The 15,849-nt window shown below is 51.9% G+C and overlaps 1 protein-coding gene across 3 annotated transcripts; it reads right to left on the reverse strand.

Moving 5' to 3' along the window:
- Nucleotides 1-132: 132 nt before the first annotated feature.
- On the reverse strand, nucleotides 133-15,362 carry MYOZ3 (myozenin 3). 3 transcript variants are annotated; one of them, XM_046665277.1, is made up of 7 exons: nucleotides 15,162-15,362; nucleotides 13,400-13,461; nucleotides 7,901-8,055; nucleotides 6,915-6,968; nucleotides 6,662-6,797; nucleotides 6,069-6,231; nucleotides 133-3,058 (listed from the first exon to the last, which is right to left on the reverse strand). In XM_046665277.1, the coding sequence occupies exons 2-7, from the start codon at nucleotides 13,458-13,460 to the stop codon at nucleotides 2,890-2,892; spliced, it is 738 nt and encodes a 245-aa protein (XP_046521233.1). In that variant the 5' UTR covers nucleotide 13,461; nucleotides 15,162-15,362; the 3' UTR covers nucleotides 133-2,889. The 3 variants fall into 3 exon arrangements, with proteins under 3 accessions (XP_046521233.1, XP_046521234.1, XP_046521232.1); XM_046665278.1 differs by having other exon boundaries at nucleotides 15,153-15,362; XM_046665276.1 differs by having other exon boundaries at nucleotides 14,822-15,362.
- Between the last annotated feature and the right edge of the window lie 487 nt (nucleotides 15,363-15,849).

A 15,849-nucleotide genomic window follows, 5' to 3' on the forward strand; every position in this document is an offset into this window, starting at 1 on the left:
TGTAAATGTAGTGCTTTTATGTTCATTGCTGCTATATCTAATGTTGGGTTTTCCAATGCTTTAGCTATTCTCAGTCCTTTTCATTTCCATCTCACTGCATGATTTCATTTCTATAAAGAACAAAAACAGGCAAAAAGTATAGAGTTTTATATGAAGGGGTTATTAGGCCCCCAAATTACATGAAACGTTAATGACCTGCTTTATCAGGACCCAAATTTTACTTGCTGTTGAATAAAGAAGGAAAATACAGAATAATACATATAGTATGATCCCATTAAAACAAAGACATATCATTGTACCTATGCATCTACACACATGTGCATATTTGCCTATTCAAACAATTCTAGAATTCTGGAAGGACCAAACTGTTACCAGTGGTTACCTCAGGTATGTGGGAATGGGGCAGAATGCAGGAGGGTGGGGAGGTCTGTGTGTGTGCATGGGAGGAGCTATGTGGGCAGATACTTTTACATGTTATGTCTTCCTTTATTTATGTATTTGTTTATCCATTTTTACAATAAGGATTCTTTTTTTTTTTTTTTTACAACATCAGCAAAAGTCACATTATTAGAAGAAAGGAAGAAGATTAGTTTTGGGATGCAGCAGGCTCCCTGCCAGGCTCTCCTCTTCTGTACCTGGTGGCTGTCATCACCCTCCAGAGCACAGCAGAGCCAACCCAAGGCAGGCCGAGTCCTCTCCTCTATGTTTCAGACACTTTAATGGTTGGTTTCCAGCTCACGAAAACATGGCTTTAAACAGCAGCCTCCAAATTCAAGACAATACATTGATTACAAGCAATTCTAAGCTGCTGACCTCTTGAGACTGTGTGGGGCACAGTGGAACCCCAAAGCCAAAGGAAAATGCAACCACTATCCCACGCACCCTGGGAGCCAGCTGGGTGCCTCACCTCATCTCCCAAGAGAAGGAGTCAGGAAGGAGGCAGAGGGAGGCGGAGGAAGGAGTAACTCATGTCCAAAGGGAGCCCTACAGGATCAGAAGCTTTCCTTCACGTCTCAGCTTTACTGACCCCCAGTGACATCCTGGCAGCCTGCTTCTCAAGCTGCATCCCCTGCAAGAACATCTTTCCAGTCAAGAGCAGTAGTTGTGTGAATTCTAACAGTGACTGAGCAGTTACTGTGTCTGTGTCCATCACTGTGCTCACAGCCACTCTATACACGGGCTCCGACTCTTGTTCTCATCTTACACGTGGAGAAACAGAGGCCCACCCACGAGAAATGACCTACTCAAGTTCACACGGCTAGCAGTTAGAACCCATCCCATCCAGTCCGACTCCCCAGCCTGCACTCTAACCTCTAAACTCTAAGGCAGGGTACCCTGATGAGGTGATTCCAGAGTGAGCGGGCATTGGCATGGCCACTCAGTGCAAGGAAAGGAGACAGCCACTGGAATCAGACAGATTCCCATTTGGCTCTGTTCCCAGACAAGTCACATCCCCCTTTTGAGCCTGGATCTCCATGTCTGTAAAATGGGACAATGCCTTTCTCTCAGGTTTGTACCGAAAATTAGAAACAGGACTTGTAGAGAAACTACTCCCAGCCTTAGCACTGAGGCACCTAGTAAAAAGCAGCCACTACCATCATCATCATCATCATCGTCGTCATCATCGTCACCATCATCACCATCACCGTCACTTGAACTAAGAGCCATTCCTTTCTCTCCTCTTCCTAATGAGCTGGAGCAGAGCCCCGAGCTACTCCTGTGGGGACCAGGAGAAGATCCACCCAGGGGCCTGCTCAGCATTGTGAGCAGAAGGAGGTGAAAGAAGGAGTCCTTATAAGTGCACTTTGCACTTTGCACCTGTCCTGGGAGGTGTGCAGAGGGGTGACCCCACTTTGCATCCCCATGGCCACCTCCCTAGTCCAGGCCTTGTTCCTTGAAGTCTTCCTGGCTTCCGGCCTTAGTCCCCTCCAATCTGTGCCTCACATGGCAACCTCCCTCCCCAGCTCAACACCCTCCCCGACTTCCTTAGTACAGCACCCCGACTCTAGCCCTCTAAGGAGGCACCGACTCCTCTAACGTTGCCCTCTCCCTTCTCCAGAACACCCTGCATCTATGACAATCCCGCACCTGTGCACGGGCTGGTCCACTTGCCGGGAACACCCTCTTCCCTTGATGGCCTCTCTCCTCCCCGGAGCTCCCACTCCCGTCCTCTGGGAAGCTTCCCAGAATCCCACCCCACACCCAGGGTGAGAGGCCCCCTGCTCAGCCTCGCGGGGCCTTGTTCCTCAACTGTCAGTTAGCACGCTTCAGGGAAAAATTAAGATGATTTACTGCTTTACAAGTCTGTCTTTCCCTCCTCTAGGCCAGGGCCTGGCTTATTCACCACACGCACTCCCTGGGGCTGGCACAGTGTCTAGCACACAGTAGGTGTTTTGTAAATGTTTACAGCATGAATAGATAAAGCCAACTGCATCTCAGAAAAAGGAAAAACTTTCTCATTATCAGAGTTATTCACAGGCAAATGGCAACTAGTGAGCTCCCCGTGATTGGAGAGTGTACGCTGGAGGGCAGGAGCAGGGAGGAGTGGAGGCAGGAGGTGCATTCGTTGGTGGTTGGCATTCCTAAAGACACAAACCAGGGACACTGGAATCACCTGGGAGTACTAGTTACTAGTGGAGACTGCCCCACTCCGGGGTCTCTGATGCTGCAAGTCTGGGGCAGGACAGAAATTTGTGTTAAAAATAACATCCCCAGGTAATTTTGAAGCACACCACATTTGGGGACTAGTGAACTTTGTGACCTTTGAGGCCGCTTGCAATGGGTTTTGTATGTGAAGGCCCTTCGTAAACTGTGAAGTGCTGTCCATGAGTCTTGGCTCCAGATGTTACCCAAACTCCGAGACTGGGGAATTGAAGATTCAGGCTGGGGCTACAGATCCTCGGACTCCGGGAGGTTGCGGACCCAGCCCTGGGCCACTCTGTTGAAGCTGGGCCTCAGGCGGAGGAGTTCCAAGCCGCTGGTGAGCTCTGGGACGAAGGGGGTGCCTGCCCTGGGCATGGCCTCCCCCACCAGGGGTCCTCCAAAGGGCACCGGGGTCCTGGGGAGAGAAGAGCAGCAGGAGGGGTGGGCTGTGTGTGAAGGAGATGGCAAAACACTGATACCTGGGTCACCATGCCGGGCCCCCTCCCTGCCTCTCTCTAGGCCTCAGTTTCCCCTCCTATACAGCAAGGTTTTGTACTGTCTCTAGCAGGTTTTTTTAGTCTGCCCATTCCCAAGTCTGGCCCTGGTTGGGGTGGCTTATTGTTGGGAATAGAAGTGAAGTTTTCCGAGTTAGGATTGGCTTGTCCCAGGCACAGCTCTAGGCTCCCCTTAAGTGAGCCCCAGAAGGGACCAGAGTAGGAATAGGGTTTCCCCCCTCGTTCTGTCTCCCCTCAGAACAAGATACCCACAAACTGGGGAGAGAAGGGAGGATTTCGAAAGAGCAGTGAGAATCAGGAGGACGCAGATTACAGCAGAGACACTCCACTTCCCACCCATAAGACTGACAAGAAGAAATAATTTGGTAATGGGGCAAAGTTGGTGAGGTAGGGGTCGGGGGACAAAGTTTCACTCCTAGACTGCTGTTTGGAGGGTAAATTGATGCTGCGACCTCGGAGGATAATTTCGCAGGATCTTCTTAACTTGAAAACGTGCAACCTCTGTAAACCAGCAACTCCACCTACAAGCATGTGGCTTAGGGGAGCACAAGCATAGATGACGAGGGAGCAGAGATAAGCACTGACTAGTGACAAACCAGAAGCAACCACCCGCCCATCGGCAGAGGAATGGACAAGACAAGTGTAGAATCTCCACACGACAGAACACTATACAGCAGCTTAAAAGGAAAGACAGGGTCTGTATGGATGAAGTAGGGTAGAATCAAAAGCACAATGCTGAGTGAAAAAGGCAAGCGAGTTACAAATGAAATACAAAGTATTAAAGCGCCACGCACACACAGAGCAATGCGTGGCCCCTGGGGGACGTAGCCGCCTGTAGACGATGTTCTGAGAATCTACACACCCACCTGACAACACGTTACCTTTGGGAAGGGAACTTGGATGGAGGATGGTGAACACAGGAGCCCTACCTTTATCTGCAGTTACGTAGGTTTTTTTTTTCCCCCAAAAGAGAATATAGGGGTGTGGTTTTTAAACTGTTTTTCAATTTTAAGAAAAATAAAAAGGCTTTCTCCTGTAGTGTCTTCCCCACAGCCTGGGACCAATAGGAAGAGGGCAGTGCTTGCCCCCGGGTGGAAAGGCGAACCTTGGGCCAGGGCCTGGGCTGCAGCCAGGACAGCATTTCTGCCTGGACCACCCCAGCTGTGGCAGCAACAGCCAGGCCCCGCGAGAACAGCTGGGCAGCGTCCAAGCAGAGCAGGCCTCACAGCTGGGCGCTGACTGAGAGCCCAGAGCCCTGGATTCTGAGCACAGCTCAGCCACCAGCACTGCTGTTCCTCCTCTCTGTGCCTTATTTGGCCCTTCCGTCCCGGAAGGGGTCTGGGCTCAGGGTTCCCCAAGACTCTTCCTTTGCTGGTGGGAACGTGCCTCAGACTGTCGTCCCTGAGGCGTGAGATGGATGGGGCTGCCACCTGAGCCGCCCAGCCTGGAAGCTGGCTGCCAGGACTGAATGTCTGCTGAGGGTTGTAAATAGCTGGGCAGGCAAGGCCTGAGGGCCCCAGGAGGAGAGAGGGGACAGTCCCGCTTGGCAGGAGGCCCCAAACCGTCTGCCAGGGGCTTGTGGCTCACACAATGCCTGTTGGGCCCAGTCTCCTGTCATGGCCCTCCCGGGCTAGTCAGCTGCTCGAGGGCGGTCACACGCCTCCTGAGCTGTCTCTTCTCAAGGCCGGTCACCTCCAGTCCCTTCAGCCCCTCCTCACAGGCCCAGCCAGGCCCTGGTGACCACTCATCTGTCTCTGTCAGACAGACACGGTCTCCACGTGTGGGCTGAGCAGGTGCCAGACGAGCTGGACTGTGGCCTCCTCTCCAGGGGGGCCTCGTCTCTCTCAGTTAGTGCAGCCCAAGCCAGAGGAGCATTTTTCAAAAATCGCGTCAGACTGAGGAAGCCAACTGCAGCCGAAATGCGGCCTTCAGCCCAAGGCCTTTGTCCAGTGCCAAGCTCCTGTCTTGACTCCCATGATTTTTCAGGCCCCCTTGGGCAGAATGTTAAATTTATCCCTTTCAAGTTCTCCCCTGTTAACTTTTCCAACCATCACTTCAGCCTGTAAATAGTAATAATAGTAACAATGTTTATTGAGAGCTTATTACTTGCCATAAACTTTGCCTATGGTTCTCACGCCATCCTCACAACAATCTTATGAAGTAGGTACTGTAATAGTCTCATTTTACAGATGAGGAAAGGGAGGCTCAGAGAGGTCAAGTCACCTGCCCAAGGTCACACAGCCAAGTGTGGAGTCTGCATTTAAGCCCATGTTGAGGAACTAACCAGTACAAGCCACTCCTCTGTGGCTCTCATCTCTGATGTCTAATGTTCACTGCCACTCCCCACTGTGGGGCAGCCTCAATTCCACTTTCCAGGCCTCTTCCACACCATCAATGAAGGTGAGGACAAGGCTGAGCTGGTCTAGGACTGGCAAGATGTGGGCCCACTTCCCAGGGAAGGATGTGCACCTAGATGTCCATCAAAGAGGGGGCACACAGCAGTGATGGAGAACATGAAACTGGGCTCCAGAGACAAACCTAGACAGACCCAGACTTGGACCCCAGCCCTGCCGCTGCTTCCCTACTTTGTGAGTTTGGGCAGGCCTTTGGCAGTCCTGAGCCAGTCTCTTCCCGAACAGAATAGGAAAGATTGTAGCACCCGCCCCACCCCGTCGGGGGAGGATGCAACAAGACGTGTGACGCGTTCGCGCATTCATTCCCTGGACGTTGCCTCAGCACCTACGCCGCGCAGAGGCAGGGGGTCTACTGAGTTCTAGCAAGAGCTCAGTGCACGCGCATGAAGCCTTAGATAGAGCCCGCGCAGAAAGGGCCCCGGGCAGTCAGCTCCCGCTGCGCGGGTGACCGGCTCCCGCACCCTCCAGGTCCCTCCCCAGCTGCCCGCCGCCTTACTTGTTGAAATTCCGATACTCGGCCGGGCTAGGGGTGTGACTTCGGCCGTCGCTCTGGTAGTCCCGGTAGCTGATGAACTCCTGCCACGGGCAGCGGTAGCCCTTGGGGATGGCCGTGTGGTTGAACTTCTCGGGCGGGACGCTCTTCAGGGGCTCCGCGTAGCCTGGGGGTGGAGCAGGGCGCGTGGGAGGCGGGCGGGGAAGGGACCCCTCGGCCCCCACCCCCACGCCCACCCAGCGCCACGCCCACCCAGTGGATACAGAGGGGGGAAGGGGGGGGGGGGGGGGGTGACGCTAAAGTTGCTCCAGCAAAGGGGACCCTTCGCCATCCCTGGAAACAGGAGGACTGGAGCCGGGGAATCGCGAGTTGGGGCGCAGATTCTAGTGCTGGCTCCGATTCTGGCTCGCTGTGTGACCTTGGGCGCGTTGCTGCGCCTCTCTGGGTTTGGGTTGGGTCTGTAGAGGGGTGTGGGGGGGTGTGTGTGTGTGTCGGGAAGGAGGTGGACTAGACGTTCTCTGGGGTCTCTTCCTGCCCCACGGTGGCGCACGCTCCTGTCCCCTTGCTCTGGTCCCGGGACCCAGGAGACCGCTCACCTGGCGCCAGGGCGCTGGGGCTGCGGGCGCTCTTTGCCCCGGAGGCTGCGGGCTGCGCGTCCTCGGGGCCCCCGGGCGAGGCCGGGAAGATGTGGAGCTCCGAGCGGTAGTTCTGCCCCTCGGGGCCGTTGGTGACCTGGGCACAGGGGCGGGCGCTCAGCGGCGGCGGCCTGTAGCCTTCCAGCCGCCGGGCACCCCACCCCCGGCCCCCAGCCGCGAGCCGCCCCGCCTGTGGGGTCCCCTGCGCGCTCACCGTCCCGGGCTCTGCTGCTCCAGGCACCTTCCCCTTGGCGCTTCCGGCCACGGTCTGTGGGGAAAATAAGCCGCAGGAGGGCTCAGCGGGGAAAGGGACCAGGGTCTCCCTCCAAAAAAATAAAAGGGCGTGGCCTAATCCCAACGCCCACCTCCCCGGGGATGGGGGGGCCGGGTGCCCAGCGCCTGGACAGAGAAATGCTCTGCGTCTTGGTTGCTATTATAATATTGACAGATATTATATTTTGCACAGATACTTGACTTCCCTGAGCCTCAGTTTCCTCCTCTGTAAAATGGAGGTGATGACGATAACTCACTCTGTGAGCATTAAGTGAGATGATAGATGCAAAGCCGCTAGCTAGCACTGTCCTGGGCACAAAGGGAGGCAGGTGTTTGTCGTCTTTATCATTCGGCCACATCACTCCTCTCAGCCGCTCCCTGTCTAGTCCAGAAACTAAGCAGCATCTGGATGGAATGTGCGGGAGTTCCTTAGAAGTACCTGAAACTGCCTCCTGCCTCTTTGCAGCCTGAGGATGAACTGCTCTCGCCTCCTTTCTCTACCAGCAGACTGTGCCGTGGCCTTTTCCTTCTTCCAGTGGGAAGAAGAGAAAAAGGCATTCTGCATTTTCCACCTTAGATCAAGCTCAAGTCTAACCTAAATCCGGCTTGCTGTAAATTCAGCCCAGAGCACATGACTATGCTTCAGCCCTTTTTATAGGAGCCAGAGTCCTTCACTCCACAGCTCCTCCTGCCCATGCCACTTCATGTTTCACATCTGGGGAGACGCCTAAAGAGGTAACCCTTTTCTAGGATCATCCGGCAGGGCGGGGCTCAGTCCGATGGGAACATCACAGTCTTCCCCAGCTGGAGTTTGAGGGACTCCCCAGGGGCCAGAGGTCCTCCCCTGGCTCACTGTTGGGCTTTAGACTAACCACTGGCTCTCTCTGGGCCTCAGTTTCCCTGTGAGCACAGTGGGGGCTTACTCACCGCCCGCTGGCTGGCTGCAAACTCAAAGGTGAATTTCTGCACGCGGCGCTGCCTCTTCTGGAAGAGGAGGGATCCCCGGTTGTTGCGGAGCGACAGCTCTTCCATCATCAGGTCCTGGGGCACGCTCAGCTTCTTGCCCAGGTCCAGCAGAGGGACTGCCAGGAGAGGCCAGAGGCAGCTCTTACTACCAAATCCGCAGGCTTCCTAGGCTGCCGCCTCTCAGGGGGCCTCCTCAGCGCACTGTCCATTGTGTGTGAGAAGCCTGGTTTCTCCCCACACTTACCGACACTGAGAGTCATCATTCAGCGGAATCTTTGCCCACCTGATGGGCAGAAATGACACCTCAGAGTTTAACTTGCATGTGTTTGACACTCAGTGAGACTGAGCCCCATTTCAGACGTTCTTTGGCCATTTGTATTTATTCCGTGAATTTCCTGTGCAGCTCTTTGCCCATAGTGGTGGAAGTAGTGAGAAATGATCAGATTCTAGATATCCCTTAAAGGTCAGCCATGGGTATGGGCTAGGAGAGAGAGAGGGTGGGAGTCTACGGAGAGGCTCTGGCCTGAGCCACTGGAAGGATGGAGCCACCTCCTGAGGTGGGGACGGCTGGAGGAGGAGAAGGTGTGGGAAAGATGGAGTTCAGTTTTAGACTCGAGGTCTTTTCAATTCAAAATAGCCTCTTATTATTATAAGAATAGCACATATGTGCATTGAAGAAAGTTAGAAAATACAGATAGAAGAGAAAAAGAAAAGAATTGCCTCCCACCCAGAGATTGCCACTATTAACACTTTCAGGTATATCATTTCATACTTTTTCAATGACTATATATTCCTATATGAGTTTTTAACCAAAATGAAATCATAGTATCATGCTTTATAACTTGCTTTTATCAATTAAAGGTCTCTACCCTTCCAAGTGAATAAATTTTGTTTTATATAATCCCCAGTCCATGTTTGACTCCCCTAATGGTCTCCAAAATTGGGCATATAAGATTTGAAGAGCTGTGTAGACACCCAAATGTGAGAAGGGAGCTGGATGTGTGGGTCCAGTGTTCATGGGAGAAAACTAACCTGGAGATAAAAATTGGAACAGTGTGAGCTTACAAATGGTATTTGTTGTTGTTGTTTTTCAGTGAAGACCATTAAGTTTATTTCTTTTCTCATAGTTAGGACTAGTTATTATAGCCATGTAGACGGTTTCCAGGGCTGATAGCTGTCCTTAGTAGTTCCGGGGCCCATCCATATCCTTTTTGCTTTCCCCACTGGCGAAATGCACACTTTTATATTTTCCTAACAAGGGAAGCCTTTAAAGGAGTGACAGAATGGTGAGGAGGTTGGTAGGAAAGGGACATGTCTGGACAGCACCACCAAAGGGGTCCCTCTCTGAGATCAGATGCACAGAGCTCTGAAAATGGTGCTCCCATCAGCGAACAAACATGCGTGTTACTTCACTAGCTCTATAAATGGTGTTTTGAGTGGCAAGCTGGATGAGATCACCAAGGATATGAGAATGGATAAAGAGATCCGAAGTCAGCCCCGGGGCTTCCAACATTTAGATGAGGAGATGTGGAACCAGCAGCCCTGGAGCCTGGAAGGGGCACCCAGTGAGGTCGGAGGAAATCTAGAAACCAAATGCTGAAAGTGGTCGGGAAGATGGAGTGACCAGCGAGGCAAATGCCGCTGATATGTGAAGCAAGATGAAGGCTGAAAATTGCCCATTATTTGGTAACCTGGGGTTATTATTGGTAATTGCACAAAGGCAGTTTCTGTGGAGTATTTGGGTGTGACAGCCTTACTGGAAAGGGTTCAAGAGAAGATGGACAGAGGAGCAGCTTAACCACACCACAAGGAAGCAATGAGCCAAACCCAGGATGTAGGACATTCGACAGCGCAACTAGCCTGGTTTCTTCAAAGGAGTGAATGACCCAGAAAAAAAAGAAGGGGAGTGTTTAGATTAAAGGAGATTCAAGAGACGTAGCCACCAAATAAAAACAATGGCCCTTTTTTGGATCCTCATTAAAACAAACTAGAAAATTGGAGAAGGTGGACTATGGGACTAGTTATTTGATAATCTTAAATCAACATTGCTAGTTTTTTCAGTGTGCCAATATCTTCATGGCATGTAAGGACACGTCCTTTTATTATTTTTGATGGATTCTGAAGTATTCAGGGTTTGCTTAGGATTCCAGGAATAAAAAGGGGGATTTGCACTCTCTACTTTTGTGTGTGTTTGGGGATTGGCTTAATAAAATCTTAAAAAGAAAGAAAGAAAAAGAGGAAGAAAGTATAGACAACTGCTTTGAGAAGTTATGCTCTACAGGACCATGGCTGGAGGCAGCTGTGGAATCAAGAGGGGTTTGTTTGTTTTTAAAGAGGGAGAAATAACACGCGTGCTTGTCAGCTGATGGGAAAACTTGACAATGCAGGAGAGAGCGGGGAGAATTACCGAAGGAATGCCCTTGAGCAGGAGGGAGGGCGGGGAGGGTGTCCGGTGCCCAGTTAGGAGGGTTGGCTTCAGACAGGCACAAGGAGAGTTCATCGACCACGTCAGGAAGGAGAACTGAGGACATGGACACAGATGCAAGCACGTGGACAGATGTGGAGGAGGGAGCTGCACAAGTTCTCTTCTGGTTACTTCCCTTCTCTCAGTGAAATAAGAAGCGAGGTCATTAGCTAAGAATGAAGATGGGGGAGGAGGTAGTGGAGGTTTGAGGAGAGAGGCTGCTAAAGTTGTCTACAAGAGTGTGATGGAGAAGAGAAGAAGAGAGAAGGGCCAGGGACGTGGACTCAGCCATCGGGTAGCACTGAGGACCCTGCAGGCGCAGTGACTCACTGCCTTCGGTGGAATCCTAAACAACCTTTTAAAAAAGAAGGTTGACATTTTTTTCACTCATTCAGCAAATATCGAGAGAATAACTTCTACATGTTAGGAATAGAAAGAAACCCACTGTGGGTTAAGAGGGAAAAAACTAAGTTTCATAAGAATCTGTATTCTAAGATCCCACTCACATATTTAAAAAACTAAGTGTGTGTTTATGCACGCCCTGGAGAGTCTGCAAGGAGGCGTGCCAAATGTTAGCAGCGCCTACTTATGGCACGTAGGGAGGATGAGCGAGGGCTCGAAATTGTTCGCACTGTTGGTTTTTTTTTTTTTTAACAAGAAAACGTACTGCATACTTAAAAACATGAAAGACTACACCTAGAGATTTAATAAAAAGTCCCCAGCATCATATTCTCAGATACTATCCAGATGAACTGAGCTCGATATTTAAAAATTTTTAAAAAGCTATGGATAAACCTATTGGACTAAGCAATTCTATTTCTAGGCATTCATCCTTGGGGAGAAAAGTTGAATAAACATGCCCGAAGATCTACGTTACAAGGATGTTTCCTGCAGTGAGGTTTCAAATTGTGAAACTGGGGCTCAGTCTTGCAGTAGATGCTGCCCAGCGGCCCTTTATCAGTGGCTGGCAGTTCTCAACCGCCACCTTCTGCAGAGGACCGTCCAGGCAAATGGAAGCACCACGGCCCCCTTGCTGAAGATGGGACGAATTCTGTGGAGCCGTTCATGCTCTGCAGCACCATCCGCCACAGGGTCTGAGTGAACCCGGGCTGTGGCGGAGCCCACATCCTTGCTTAGCAATTCCCCTGCCCTAGCCTGCTTCGTCTCCTCCCTTCTCCTGAGAGCGCGACCTCAGTAAGTCACTTGCTGAAGAATCCTCAGGCTCTGCTCCTAAGGGTCCCAACCCAGGACGAGCCTTCAGGACCACGATTGGGGGCGGGGGGGGGGGGGGGGTATACAAATACGTATAACATATTATATGCTGGGGGGGGGGGGGGAGGGGTGGCAGAGAGATAAATCATTCTAGGCTGGAAAGAAGTCCGTGGTGTGCCACTAATGGGAAAAAAGCTGCAGCTGAAGAACACAGTGTATAGTATTTAGCCCATGTGTGCATGTGTTTATATAAATACGTTTATATATGAACAGAAGAAGGATTTACACAAATATGTTAACAGTGGTTATCTCCAGATGGTTCCATTATGAGGAACTTTCGCTTTCAAAGTCATTCATGTCTGTTTAGTCTGAATGTTTTATAAAATGGATGTATTATTTGTATAGCCATATAGGAAAGGAGCAGCTCTGGAGACAGAGATCTGGAGTCAAATTTCAGCTCTACCACCTGCTGGATGTGTGACCACCTAGCTCCCTGAGCCTCAGTTTTCTCATCTGCAAAATAGGGATAATAATCTCTAACTTACAGAGTTGTCATGAGGGTTGTATAACACAAAGCATAAAAGCTCTTAGCACAGTATCTGACACATAATAAGCACATGACAATGGCGTTTTCATTATTATTACTTTACCATGGCTGTCTTTTGGTGGTGAGACCATGAGATCTTTTTTTCTACCTTCCTTTAGTTTCAGAAGTGTCTTTAATTAATACCTTAGCAAAAGTCAACTATAAATTTCCAGTCTGGCATAAATGATGTGTGTCTATATTTGGAGGTCTGTAATTAATTAATTCCTTAAGAGAAAAGAGAATGCACTGCCTGCGTCTTCTAGTTAGAGCATCAATACCTCCCAAAGCTTGCATACTTCAGCACACACCATTGTGGAATAAAAAAAGAAACCTGGCACCAAGAAAAGGAGCCAAGAATACACAAAATAGGTTAAAAGGACAATTGACATCTAAAGTCATGCCATGTGATGAAACACTTCTCAGAACTCTGAAGGAGGAAATCTGCAGCAGAGCCCTGCGACGAGGCATTCTCAGAGCTGCTCACTGTCCGCCCGCATCGGAATCACCTGCACGTGTCTACAGGCTGGGAATCTGTATTTTTAACTAACACCACCAGTCACATGATTCACATGAAAGTTTGAGAATCCTGACTTGGTTGAATCCCTTTTTAAAATACTTGAAATGGTCTAGAGTAGGCCAAATAAACAGACCCCAAAATTACACCAAGAGTTCTTACAAAGTTGATACACATGTATTTTAGACGATTTATTCATTGGCTGAGTCGGCTTTTAAGTGAAACGGCTGGAGTCAGATTGGGCAGCCTGCTCTGGCCACCCTGCCCACTCTCCCCTCGCCCGGTCTCCAGCCATGGGGCTGGGCTGCCCTGGGTGTCCTGAGGCCTGGGTGAGACCCACAGTTACAATAAGCAAGGGCAAGTGCCTGGGGAGCTTGGGGCCACAGGTAGGGCTAGATCCAGGACCAGCCTGGATCATGATCCTCAAGGACTTAGCTGGACCCAGGCCCTAGTCGAGGGCACTCAACCTCAGTTCCCGGGTCTGTGGACATCAGAGCAAGGCCCCTCCCAATGCTTCGGGAAGCTTCCCAGCCCAGGCCGCAGATTCCACCGGCACTCCCTCAGGGCTAGCCTGGAACTCACACCTGTTTGCCCAGGCCTGGGGCCAGCAGGCCTGAGTGGCCAGAGTCCAGGATGGAGAAAGGATGGGGTCTGAGGAACTCACGAGGGCTGGGTCTGTCCTACCTGGTCCAGCGAGGTCCTCCATGGCAGCCATCACGGGCCCCTTCTGCTCCTTGGGGATCATCCTGTGGAGGAGAGACTCCCACAAATGGACCAGGCCGCCTCCGTCCCTTGCCAGACCTCCTCCCAGGCCCTGGTCCACCCAGTCCCAGCTCTGACCAGCCTTGGCCCAGCCCGAAGTCTCAAGCAAGGGCTGTCTGAGCTGGAAAGGCGTTTGGGGTCTCTTTGAGGTCCAAGGAGGATGAGGGAGACGCCATAGGTCACACAGACCTGCTTCCATGTTGCTAGGGAAGTGCTCTCGCATCAGGAGGTGGTCTCTGGGGCATTAGGGGTGGGGGCAAATGACTATTGTCATTTGCCGACACAGGTGAACTCTGATCAGAGGCTGAAAGAGGTTGGAGGTTTATGTCGGGGGGGAGAGGAGTATGGGTGGTTAGGCTGGGGCTATACTGGTGTCTGCAAGGCTGGTTCTTCCCTCTGTCCCCAGTACTTGGCCCTGAGGCTTGAGGGCACAGGCTGGCCCAAGGAAGCTGAGAGAACACCACCCCTCTTCCGGGCCCGTCCCTCGGCTAACTAGCATGGCGCTCTGTTCTCCCTTGCCCCTTCCCCCTCCTCCTCCAGCCCCCCATTTGCCTTTCATGGCACTTTCCAGGAATCTAGGTGGAGATTTACAGATAAAATGAGGTCCAGAGCCCCAGAGAACCCTGCAGCCCTGAGTCTGGATTCCCGAACTTGCCCCCAGGAGAGAAGGCAGAGCCCTTGAGCCCCCACAGGCTGCTGGCCCCTGTGCCCCTCTGCTTTGCTTCCAGGTTGTTCCATATTCCTTCCTTTAGAAACACAATCCGCCTTCCTCTGTCCCCACCTCAAGCAGCTCCCCAGCTCTGTGCCTCGATTCTCCCTTCGGTAACATAAGGAAGTTGGGCTAGATTGTGGGGATCCATGGATGGGCTTCAAGGCCGCCACAAACCCCCTAAAACTGTATGCAAACGTGAGCATGCCTGCATGCATTTGGGGTGAGGATCCCAGAGACTGAGAATACTCCGACCGTAAACACTTAGGATTCCACAGTCCACGGGTCTGTCTCTTGATAACATTCCCCCCGACAGAAATTCACAGGCATTGGGAAGGGCCCCTCATGTTACAGACTGGGACCCTGCTTCCCTCCACTGCCTAAAGAGCTGGGAGTCCTGAGCTGGGCCATTACCCACCTTGAATCCTAGCCACCCCCTCCCCATTTAACCGAGAGTAACCTAGAGCTTAGACTCCCTCCCTTCCCGACTCAGGACTCAGGCTTCCACGCGGCCCCACACTCCCCACGCCTTCTGCAGGGCCTTTCCTCTGCTTGGGGGCAAGGGGCTCTGGGAGTCAGCTCATCTCCTCTGCCCACTCCCCACAGCTCCTTGAGCTCCCCTAGGATCCTGGTACCTGAGAGACAGGACCACAGTAAACAGGAGGCAGGATCAGACCCTCAGGATTAACACCTCTGTTGGGAAGCTGAGAGTTGAGTCGGCGGCTGCGGCCCCGCCGGTGGTCTGTGGTCAGCAAGTAGGCTGTGCCCTGCAGCCAGCTCTGGCCTCAGCTGACGAGAATCGTTCCTGCCTTGTCGTGGCTCACAGCCTTATTTCGGGCTGCAACAGGATCCAGGGACAGATGCTAAAAGCACCAGGCCCCCCGGGAAGACAGGTGGGCCGGCAGCAGGCCCTTGCAGACAGACGGTCTTGCACACACATGTACACACACGTACATAGGCACACACCAAAGTCACCTGGAAATGCTGAGAGTCAGTCACCAGTCACTCGAGCTTGCTCATCGCGTCCTCAGTGCCTAGAATGGGGCCTGATGGGAACTCAGTAGATATTTGTTTAATTAATGAATGGAGGGATGAATGAATGAATTGTCCCCCAATATCTTTGCTTGACTTATTCCTTCCTTCTTTCCTGTCTTCTTTTCTTCTTTCTGCCTCCTTCCTTCCTTCTTCTCTCCCTCCCTCCACCTTCTCACATTCTTTGAGCCTCTCTCTATGGACTGAAAATAAATAAGACAGCTCTGCCCTCAAGGAGCTCAGCCAGGCCGAGTCAGACCCGTAAACAAGCCTTTGCGACGCACCATGGGAAATGCTCCGGGAGCACCAAGGGGAGGGTGCTGCCAGCTTGGCTGGGGGAGGCTGGGGAAGGCTTCCCAGAGGAGGAGACATTTGAGCTGGGCCTTGAAGGCTGAGTGGGAGTTCACCGGGCATTGCAGGCAAAGGCCGCGTCATGTGTAAGGATGTTAGGGGGTCGATAAGAAGAGCCAGACCCGGGAGGGTGGGGCGGTGCTGAGAGATGAGGCCAGGCAGGTGGGCAGGGGCCAGACCATACATAGCAGGCTTTTCAAAAGGCAAGTGCGCCTTATAGAGGACGGTCATTGAAGAGTTTAAAGTGGGGGAATGGAGTGGTCAGATGGGCATTTTCCAG

The sequence above is a fragment of the Equus quagga genome, chromosome 7 (assembly GCF_021613505.1).
Source record: "Equus quagga isolate Etosha38 chromosome 7, UCLA_HA_Equagga_1.0, whole genome shotgun sequence".
NCBI classification, from domain to species: domain Eukaryota; kingdom Metazoa; phylum Chordata; class Mammalia; order Perissodactyla; family Equidae; genus Equus; species Equus quagga.

Coding starts and splice junctions, on each gene's coding strand:
- MYOZ3 (XM_046665277.1), bottom strand. CDS start 13,460: ATGATCCCCAAGGAGCAGAAGGGGCCCGTGATGGCTGCCATGGAGGAC. Junction 8,056..13,399: donor GGAGGACCTCGCTGGACCAG/GTAGGACAGACC, acceptor CTCTCCTGGCAG/TCCCTCTGCTGGACCTGGGC. Junction 6,969..7,900: donor TTGCAGCCAGCCAGCGGGCG/GTGAGTAAGCCC, acceptor TTTTCCCCACAG/ACCGTGGCCGGAAGCGCCAA.